Source organism: Panthera onca, chromosome B1 (genome assembly GCF_046562875.1).
Source record: "Panthera onca isolate mPanOnc1 chromosome B1, mPanOnc1 haplotype 2, whole genome shotgun sequence".
Lineage (NCBI taxonomy): Eukaryota > Metazoa > Chordata > Mammalia > Carnivora > Felidae > Panthera > Panthera onca.
In genome coordinates this window covers 171,808,968-171,819,445 of record NC_138342.1, presented here as the reverse complement: position 1 = coordinate 171,819,445, position 10,478 = coordinate 171,808,968, and the positions used below count along the sequence as shown (strand labels likewise).

Here is a 10,478-nt window from a genome sequence, read left to right as displayed (position 1 = left end):
AAGGGGTTAGAAATGCCAAAATCAACACCTGCAGTGCCGCAGTTTCACGTGTGTGTGTGTGTGTGTGTGTGTGTGTGTGTGTGTGTGTTTGTGCAGAAGCAGCGCATTAAAGAGAAATAACCAGGAGAAAGAGAGATGAATTAAAGAAAGTGCCAGAAATAGCTACAAAGACATATAAAACTTTCCTCCCATATAGACCCGATACCAGCAAGCTTAAACTTTTTACTTTAATCACTCATGTCCTAGAGGCACTGCCTTGTCACCTTAAACCCCAAGACGGGGGTGGGGGCGATGGTGGAGGAGGCCCCTGGTGGGGAAGGGGCGAGTTAGAGGGGGGAGGGTGTCTCCTAGGTACGTGGATATGGAAAACTAAGGTGTCAGTGGGGAGTGGAGACCCACCATTGGGGACCCGTCATTCGAGTGATACCGGGTCAAGGACTAAGTAGGCTGGGGGGGGGGGGGTGGGGAAGGGAATGAGTGAGGGGTAGGGGGTCGCAAGGAAAAAATCCAAGGCCTCGCATACAAGTGGAAAGGACGCGCGCCGCAGCCCCGGAGCCGCCTGTCGCTCGCCCCCGCCTTCCCTTTTGCGCAGAATCCTCCCCTTGGCTGCAGCAGCGCGCTGCCCCCACCGGCCCGGCGCGCCGTGATCGATCGCAGGCTGCGTCAGAATGCTCCCCGCGTATAAATAGGGGTGGCAGGACCGCGCCGAGCCGCACACAGCCATCCACCTTCCCCTCTCCCACTCCCTCTCTCCCCGTTCTTCTCTCTGTAGGCCCCCATCTCCGCCGCCGGCCGGAGGGGCTCCGACCGCCACCATGAGTTCCTTCAGCTATGAGCCGTACTACTCGACCTCCTACAAGCGGCGCTACGTGGAGACGCCCCGGGTGCACATCTCCAGCGTGCGCAGCGGCTACAGCACCGCGCGCTCCGCTTACTCCAGCTACTCCGCGCCGGTCTCCTCCTCGCTGTCCGTGCGCCGCAGCTACTCGTCCAGCTCCGGCTCCTTGATGCCCAGTCTCGAGAACCTCGACCTGAGCCAGGTAGCCGCCATCAGCAACGACCTCAAGTCGATCCGCACCCAGGAGAAGGCGCAGCTGCAGGACCTCAACGACCGCTTCGCCAGCTTCATCGAGCGCGTGCACGAGCTGGAGCAGCAGAACAAGGTGCTGGAAGCCGAGCTGCTGGTGCTGCGCCAGAAGCACTCCGAGCCCTCCCGCTTCCGGGCGCTGTACGAGCAGGAGATCCGCGACCTGCGCCTGGCGGCGGAAGACGCCACCAACGAGAAGCAGGCGCTCCAGGGCGAGCGCGAAGGGCTGGAGGAGACTTTGCGCAACCTGCAGGCGCGCTATGAAGAGGAGGTGCTGAGCCGCGAGGACGCCGAGGGCCGGCTGATGGAAGCGCGCAAAGGAGCCGACGAGGCCGCGCTCGCCCGCGCCGAGCTCGAAAAGCGCATCGACAGCCTGATGGACGAAATCGCCTTCCTGAAGAAAGTGCACGAAGAGGAGATCGCCGAGCTGCAGGCGCAGATCCAGTACGCGCAGATCTCCGTGGAGATGGACGTGTCCTCCAAGCCCGACCTCTCCGCCGCGCTCAAGGACATCCGCGCTCAGTACGAGAAGCTGGCCGCCAAGAACATGCAGAACGCCGAAGAGTGGTTCAAGAGCCGCTTCACGGTGCTGACCGAGAGCGCCGCCAAGAACACCGACGCGGTGCGCGCCGCCAAGGACGAAGTGTCCGAGAGCCGCCGCCTGCTCAAGGCCAAGACCCTGGAGATCGAAGCATGCCGGGGCATGAACGAAGCGCTGGAGAAGCAGCTGCAGGAGCTGGAGGACAAGCAGAACGCCGACATTAGTGCTATGCAGGTACCGCACCGTGCAAAACGCGGTGGGGGCGGGGAGGGAGCCGCAGGAGCAAGTTGTGGGGGTGGGTGGGGGGAGGGTGGAGAGTCGAGGGCGCGCCCAGGAAGTGGAGGCCAGAGAGGGGGCGTCCGCTAGCAGCCAGTGGGGAGCAGAACTTGACTCCCTGGAGACTGTGTGGGAGGGGTGGGGCACTTGGAGGGCGGGGGCGGGGGTGCGACTGCAGTCGGAGGGGACGGGTTCGGTGCAGTTGAATTTACTCCGCATTAAAGCTGCCCAGCCCTGCAAGGGTAGGGTGGGGTGGGTGCAGGGGTGGATCTGGGCGTTGCCTCTGGCCTGCCTCTCTACTGTCTTTCATCAACCACTAGTCGCTTTGCGGCACAGATTGGACCATCTGCTCACTAAATTCGGCAGGGAGCTCTCGTTAGTTCCGAAGGATACCTGTGCCCAACCATGCTTCAGGGACTGGTTTTATTAACCACTCCTTTCCCTCAGGTAGACAGGAATGCAGTCCAAACTGTAGTAGGTAATGATGTTCGCAGTAAAACATTTTTTTTCTTTTTTTAAAGGATTTTCCTTTTCTGGGAAGGAGAAAAAGTAATGTAAATCCCCAGAAAATATTTCAGATGAAATTAGTATTATTTCTTGTCTAGCTGCTTCCTACTCGTGTAAAGAAATGGAGTAATTTCTTGCACGTGATTTTGGAGTCAAGTTGACTAATGAATGTGAAACCAAGTTTTTTAAATCAATGAAAAATATTTTTGCAGGCATTGTACGGTGATCATGAGACTGTAATAATGAAAAGGAAACCAAGAATTTTTCTCCCATCAGATGAAAAAACAAATTTCTTTTTGTTCTCATTTCATGCTTCCTGAAGCTAGATTTGTTTGCTTGTGTGTTTTTCTAATCCAAGTAAGGAAAGGTTATACAAGAGAAAAGGCAGTTCTTTTAGGGGGGATTTTATCTGAGGCGTGCACTTGGGTTGTAAGTAGGTTAGGCCTTTGCAGCCGTACTGCAGTAAAATGATAGCAATCGGATTTATGCTCAGATTTCCCCCCCCCCCCTTTCCTCCACCAGGACACAATCAACAAATTAGAAAATGAATTGCGAACCACAAAGAGCGAAATGGCCCGATACCTTAAAGAATACCAAGACCTCCTCAACGTGAAGATGGCTTTGGACATTGAGATTGCAGCTTACAGGTAAAAACAGGGTGGGGTGGTAGGAGCCGTTCAGCTTTAGGAAGAAAATCGTATTTCATTCACATTGAGTCAGAAACCTTCAAGACTAGTCCTTTGAAGTAGACGTTTGCTTTTTGGCTTTTTCCAAGAAGAAGGTGATTATCAGACAAATATGGAAGAATTTGACCCTGGGATCGTGAGTTCTGCTCTTGGTTTCTCCTTACACTTTAAATCGAAGAGACAGGACTGTTTTCAGTTTGTTTGTCGTTCGTGTGTTTGCTTGTTTTTCTGCTTTTTTTTTCTTTTTCCTGGTGTCGGGCACAACATCCCCAGACATGAGGTTTCGATAATTCCCAGCCCTGCTCCTGCTCCCCTTTGACATTAGGGGAAGAGGGGTCGTGGTGGGCTCAGATAGGGCAAGTAATTCACCACACTTCCTGTGTTCTTGTTCATTAACCCCATCCTCCCGTGCCTTCCCAGGAAACTCTTGGAAGGTGAGGAGACCCGGCTCAGTTTCACCAGCGTGGGAAGCATCACCAGCGGCTATTCCCAGAGCTCTCAGGTCTTTGGCCGATCTGCCTACGGCGGTTTACAGACCAGCTCCTACCTGATGTCTGCGCGCTCCTTCCCATCTTACTACACCAGCCACGTCCAGGAGGAGCAGATCGAGGTGGAGGAGACCATTGAGGCTGCAAAGGCCGAGGAAGCCAAGGACGAACCCCCCTCTGAAGGAGAAGCTGAGGAGGAGGAGAAGGAGAAGGAGGAGGCTGAGGAGGAGGAAGGAGCCGAAGAGGAAGAAGGTATGATAAAAAAGAAATACCCACAACTTCCAGTACAGTCAGGGCGTGGATATTTGCTAGGAGATGGGTAAGGGGAAGTGAAGCCGCGCTTATGCCAAGAAGTCTTATTCATGTGTATATGACTTTAGAATCTTAAATGATCCCTTTTATCTAGTTATCCGGCAAGCCATGGAGGCAGTGTCTGATTTCTCAAATTGGTTGCCCTCTCAGTGGTACGCATCTCCCTCCGCCCAGCTTGGGAGTTTGTTGAGAATAGCATTTCAAAATATCCTCCTCCTGCTGTCTTTTCATTCCCCGTGAACATTTCAGCAGTCTGTTTAACCCGGCGGTTGGGTGGCCGAGAGAACAGAAGTAGTTTTTTTAAATAAGCGTTTGCCTTTTGGCTTCTTCGAAGAAGAAGGTGTTAGTGGCCAGTGTTCATCAGGTCCGTTGTGTGTGTTAGGGGAGGTGGACCTGAGAGATTTGGGGGAGGGCTTTCTGACATTTGGGTTTTCACACAGAACCTTAGCAGAAAGGCGTGGACCGACATACCCCAGATTTGGAGTTTGTAAACTTTCTCTTTATGTTCAAGCTGCCAAGGAAGAATCCGAGGAGGCCAAGGAGGAAGAAGAAGGAGGTGAAGACGAAGGAGAAGAAACCAAAGAAGCTGAGGAGGAGGAGAAGAAAGACGGAGGTGCTGGGGAGGAACAAGCCACTAAAAAGAAAGATTGAGCCCCTCTTTCCTTAATTGTTCCAGGAAGAATTCTCCCGAAATCAGGTCAACCCCATCGCCGACCAACCAGTTGAGTTCCAGATACTATATGAATTAAGAAGTCAATATATGTATAATTCTGAGATGACTTAGGTTGGACTTTAAATGTTGTGCTATGACTTTTTTCCTTATGCAGAGTATCCGTTTGCTTGCAGAGTGGCTTCCTGGCTCGCTGCCAGCCTGTGCATGGTCCACGCTTATGAGTTCAGGATCTATGGCAATGTGAATAATTCAGATGTTTACAATAAAAAAAACACACACACATGAATAAATGAATTCACTAATGTTAATGTTAAACTTCATGGTAAAAATAGCCCTTTGAACCTTTGGTGGTTAGAAATTAAAGACCTCGAATTATGTGCAATAAATAGTAAATAAAGTTACACTGAATGTCATTTCTTGCTGTGGTTGTTGACTTACTTAAAATATCTTAAAGAAGGCACCAGTCGAAGGCATATACAAGTGGACTGTCGACCTCCAAATTTTCACGATGTCCAAATTTTAACAATTACAATGCATTTTTCCCCCCGATTGGTAACTCTGAGGGATACATTTAGGTCATGACCGTTCATGAAATCTCTCCCCTCGAAAATTTTGCTAGTAATGAACTTGAGTAAATGAGAATTTCTGGGGTCTGTCTTTTATAATTAGCAATATACTTTGCCCTGTAAAATGTACCGTGTAACATTGGGAATGGTTTTCTTGGAGGCAATGGTGTAATATGATAAACACACCTTTTGGGGTAAATAGGTAACTTAATAATATGATAAGGATAGAAGATGAATCCCACCCATCCATTATTATAACCGCATTATTTTGATATAGTCTGAATATCATGAGCAGAAGTTGAAACCCAAGCAGTAGATAAAATCAGAAGGAGTTTTTTTTTTTCCATGTATAACTTGGACAGAGAGAGCAAGAGTACCAAAGATTATTTGCCATTGCAAACGTATTGCCTGCAATCCTGAGCTCATGATTCAGTGTGGTGTTAGCTTGATTCCACTGCCTCAAGTAAACAACATTTAGTGGCACCCATTTGAAGCATTTCAAAAGCTACAGATACAGCTAATTTAATTATCTGTCACTAAAGGGAGGAGATGATGTGCCAGAATGTCACAGTGCCATTGCTCTGCATGTCGTTACCGGGAAATGCTTGGATTTCAGCGATCGCTCTAACTGGTTGGACATGGCCTCAGACACACACCCTGTCCATCCTCCGTGTTCACTGTAAAGCCATGAAAGCTCTTGTACTTGCACTTGATGTGGAACGTAGATGAAATTACTGATGATCCGCTGTTCTGCTTTTGTTCTTACACGATTGCTTTGTCAGCTAATTCCGTTCAATGTCTGTTCTCTGGACAACTTTTAAAAGCTAACGAACCTGAGAGCCCAGTGGTCTTTATTTAAATGTATCTGATTCTTCACACTACCTATTTCTGGTTAAATAATCTGTCACCGAACAAATAGGTAGAATTATTTATTTATCCTGACGCCGTGGATGTGAGCCGTGAAGATTCTCAGTATAGTGGCCTCTTTAAAGACCTGGAGTCGCCTCAGAAGGCAAGCTTTTCACATTGATGTTCATTAAATATGGGAGGCTACACATGGTAATTCTAAGATGCAAATGACATGTAAAACACTTTCGCCAAATGGAAACGGTTGGTTTGAGAATTGCTTGAAGGAAGAACACTGTACCATATTCTATCCTGTGTGCCAAAATAAAATACTGAAAAACCAAAACTAAACGGATCTGGAAGTCTTTAACAACGTTTGTTTTAACTTGGTACATGGGTCAGTACCTCTCTCCCTCCTGCTCCCCATACGGCTCTTTCAGGATCCCTTCCCCCAGTTGATGACCCCACTCCACACTCATCCAATTCTGCAAACCAGAGATTGGGCATGACCTCAGACCTCTCGTTGCTTCTCCCCAATCCCTCTGGTCTAAGCGAGCCAAGTGTTCCTGATGTAATCACCTATATATCTTGCGTGTCCCCATCCACACTTCTTTCACACGGACACCACCCTAGGAAACCCAGCGTCTCCTCTTGTCTTTCTTTGATCGGCACACTACAGTAAGCCATTGTTTGAAAAGGAAAATTTTGATCATCTCGTCCCCTTGATTGACATCCCTCAGGGGCACCTGGGTGGCTCAGAGGGTTGGGCGTCTGACTGCCGCTCAGGTGGTGATCTCCCAGTTTGTGAGTTCGAACCCCACGTCTGGCTCGCTGCTGTCAGTCTGTCCGCACAGATCCGCTTGGGATCCTCTGTCTCCCTCTCTCTGCCACTCCTCTACCTGCACTCTCCCCCAAATAAATAAATATTAAAAAAAAATCCTCCAATCGTTTCCCATCTCTTTTAAGATAAAAATCAAAGTCTTTAAAATGATCTTCAAGGACTGCATAGACCTGACCCCGAACTCCTTCTCTGACTTCATGCTGTGTGGGTCCTGTTGTCCCTTACTTCCGGTGCTCCCACCACCCCGGTCCTCCGTTCCTCCACCTGTCACAGGGTTTTTGCTGATTTCTCCATCGGGAGCACTCTTCTTTCCTTCCCTCATTCTTGCCCAGTTGTAGTTCAGTTGTCGTTCCTTTGGAGAGGCCTCCCGTACCTGGGTTAAATTCCTCTACTAAATGTGTGCTTAAGACCACGTAGAGTTTGTAGACTTTTACACACTCGCAATCAGCATCTATTTCCATGATCCTCTGATAAATGTCTGAATTCCCTCAAGATCTAATGGGATCTTCAGAAGCATGGCTATCAGACCCCATGCTCACCATTTTATCCCCAGCATCTAGCATCGCTCCTACTGTAGGCGAACACAAATAGACACTGAATTCATAACTTCTCAACAGATTAGAATGCCTAGAAAGCCAAGAGTATTTAATCAGTCCCATCCCCAGTTCCAACACCTTGTGGGAAGAGCAGAGATCCAAGAATCACCGTTTCGTCTGTATTCTAGTGTTGCTTGTATTGGAGCCCTGGCCATATCCCCACCCCCACCCCCACTCCAGCCTCCATCGATTCAGCTGCGGAAAGGTTCAAAGCCTGATGTGTCAGTTTCTTTCTAGATTCATGATTTAACATGCCTGAAAAACTTGTGGAAGTTCAGGCTAAATGTCTGAATGAGAAACATACATATATAACTATTATGCTCACCCCCCAAATCCATCACTTAAAGGGAATTGCTCAACTTACTGTAAAGTTGCATTCCTAGCATTAAATCGGTAAGCAATCAATCTGGTTATTACTATTTTTCGTAATGCTGTCAGAGAGGTCACTGTGTCCCAGGCACTGATCTGAGTATGTTACATGTGTTCCCTCATCAATTCCTTTCTTACATCAACGTTCTCAGTCCAGTATGATTATCATCCCCCTTTTACAGAGGAGAAACTAAGGGTTAGGTAAGTTGACCAAGGTCACACAGCTAGTTTGCAGAAGGGCTGGGATTCAAACCCCACAGTCAGCTCTGAAGTCTGTGCTCTTTTTTTTTTTTAATTTTTTTTAACGTTTATTTATTTTTGAGACAGAGAGAGACAGAGCATGAACGGGGGAGGGTCAGAGAGAGGGAGATACAGAATCTGAAACAGGCTCCAGGCTCTGAGCTGTCAGCACAGAGCCCGACGAGGGGCTCGAACTCACGGACCGCGAGATCATGACCTGAGCCGAAGTCGGCTGCTTAACCGACTGAGCCACCCAGGCACCCCTGAAGCCTGTGCTCTTAACCAGCACGTCACACTGCTTCTCCTTGGCTGTCAGGTTGGGATGCATCCTTGCGGAACCAGAGCAGATTTTCAGCGGCAGGTGACCGTGGCCTGAGTGTTTTCACAGAATTAGAGGAATTTTTAGAATGTGGTTCTTATACCAAACAAGGGGCACATTTGCATTTAGGGTTCCACTGTAGTTTCTTGGGATGCTCATGCTTCTAATTCCTTTGATTGTTTATGTCCATATCTTAATTCCTCTGCTTACCTTTAAGCTGTTGGAAGGCAGGAACCAGGCTTTGTGAACAGAGATAAACGTGAAGTTTATCTTCAAGGATCATCAACTTTCGGGGATGTTGGTTCTCATGGTGTTATTCTTCTATTTGGTCATCGTTTTCTAGTTTTGCTCATATTTAACTGGTTCTCTTGTTTATTTTTCTTTCTGCTCTTCCTTTTCTTTATCCCTCTTTTCCTCCTCTCCCTCCTCCCTCTGGCATATCTTTCTTGTTGTAAGCCATTCCAAATTACTTTGGGAAGGGGATAAAGGTTGATGAAATAAAGAAATGTCTTTGTTTCCTTCTATAACATCCAACAAAGTGCCTTGCATTTAGTGGGCATTTTAAGAAATAAGTCTAGAATGGCAAAGGTTTGACGATGTTTATGAGAACTTTCCATAAATATGGCCACGATGGAGAATTCTTTCTCTCTTGGAAACAGAGTGTGAGATATCAGAATTTGTCCAGCCATAATTCATGTTTGAAAGGGGAAAAGATAATTCTGAGTATTGTCCTCTTTGGGAAATGTCCACCAAAATGGAGTGCAGTGAATTATGCAAGCTATGAAAGGGAGCCATTTTCACTTAAAGTCTTCTAGAAAATTCCCAGCGAAGGTCTTATTATATGAGCTAGAAAGTCAAAAGGTAAAGCATTATGGGGAAGAAAGAAAATCTCAGCATCCCGAGAATGTAACTATTGGTAGTCCTTTTTCTTTTCTACTTCAACATAGATAATGATTTGTTCGTTTTTTTTTTTTTAATTTTTTAACGTTTATTTATTATTGAGAGACAGAGACAGAGCATGAGCATGGGAGGGACAGAGAGAGAGGAGGAGACACAGAACCCGAAGCAGGCTCCAGGCTCTGAGCTGTTAGCACAGAGCTCGACGCGGGGCTTCAACTCACAAACCGTGAGATCATGACCTGAGCCGAAGTCTGACGCTTAACCGACTGAGCCACACAGGCGCCCCCATAGATAATGATCTGTATGGTGGGTTTTAAAAAATAATGTAACAACAGTATTCAAAACAAATTTAAAATGGAAAAAAAATCACATTTCATCAATTCAAACACCACTATTTTCATTTATATATTCTTCTTTAGTTCTTGCTTCTATTAATGCATATTTAGACATAGCTTGTCCATTCATTCCATTCATATTAATCATGTGACAGGCACTGTTCTAAGTACAAGACATAAGACAGACAATATCCCTGCATTCAGGGGCAACAGTGGCGTGTGTGTGTGTAAGGGTGCACACGCTTGTGTGTAAACAGACAATAAACAAGTAAATTACTTAAAAAGTATGTTGCATTGGATTCGAGCCAGACATGCAGTGATGTGGGGAAAGAATGTTCCAGGTAGAGGGAACAGTAAGAGCAGAAGCTGGGCTTGCTTCAACCCAGAAAAATGCCTTAAGCTCGTTGCTGAGTATTAAGGATGAGACTGAAAGTAAAAGAGCTGAGAGTAAAAGGGCAGAGGCCAGATTATGCAGGGGCTAGTAGACCAAGGAATTTCCATTTTATTCCTTGTGCAATAAGACAGTTTTGAAGGGGTTAGGCCGGGGAAAGTGACGTGACCTGATTTCTGCCTTATGAGGACCATGCTGGCTCCTGCATGGAGAATGGATTTTAGGAAAGGAAGACTCCCAGTGGAGAGACTAACTAAAAAACTTGTTTTAGTCCAGATAAGATGGTGGTAAAGGACGGTGGCGGCAGACACGGCATGATGTGGAATGATTTATTTTACTGACACAATGAATACTTGGAGAGGGAAAGTAGTAAACAGTACCTTATTTTTGATAACTACACAATATTGATCAAATTAAAATTTTTAAATGTTTATTCATTTTTGGGAGACAGAGAGAGACAGAGCATGAGCAGGAGAGGGTCAGTGAGAGGGAGACACAGAATCCG

The 10,478-nt window shown here is 47.1% G+C and overlaps 1 protein-coding gene across 1 annotated transcript; it reads left to right on the top strand.

The window, feature by feature from the left end:
• Positions 1–587: 587 nt before the first annotated feature.
• Positions 588–4,983, top strand: NEFL (neurofilament light chain). Its single transcript, XM_060653231.3, has 4 exons — positions 588–1,862; positions 2,934–3,058; positions 3,518–3,837; positions 4,409–4,983. Exons 1-4 carry the CDS (start codon positions 816–818, stop codon positions 4,546–4,548), a joined length of 1,632 nt encoding a protein of 543 aa, XP_060509214.1. The 5' UTR covers positions 588–815; the 3' UTR covers positions 4,549–4,983.
• Positions 4,984–10,478: the final 5,495 nt, after the last annotated feature.

Coding starts and splice junctions, on each gene's coding strand:
- NEFL (XM_060653231.3), top strand. CDS start 816: ATGAGTTCCTTCAGCTATGAGCCGTACTACTCGACCTCCTACAAGCGG. Junction 1,863..2,933: donor CCGACATTAGTGCTATGCAG/GTACCGCACCGT, acceptor TTCCTCCACCAG/GACACAATCAACAAATTAGA. Junction 3,838..4,408: donor AGGAGCCGAAGAGGAAGAAG/GTATGATAAAAA, acceptor TTTATGTTCAAG/CTGCCAAGGAAGAATCCGAG.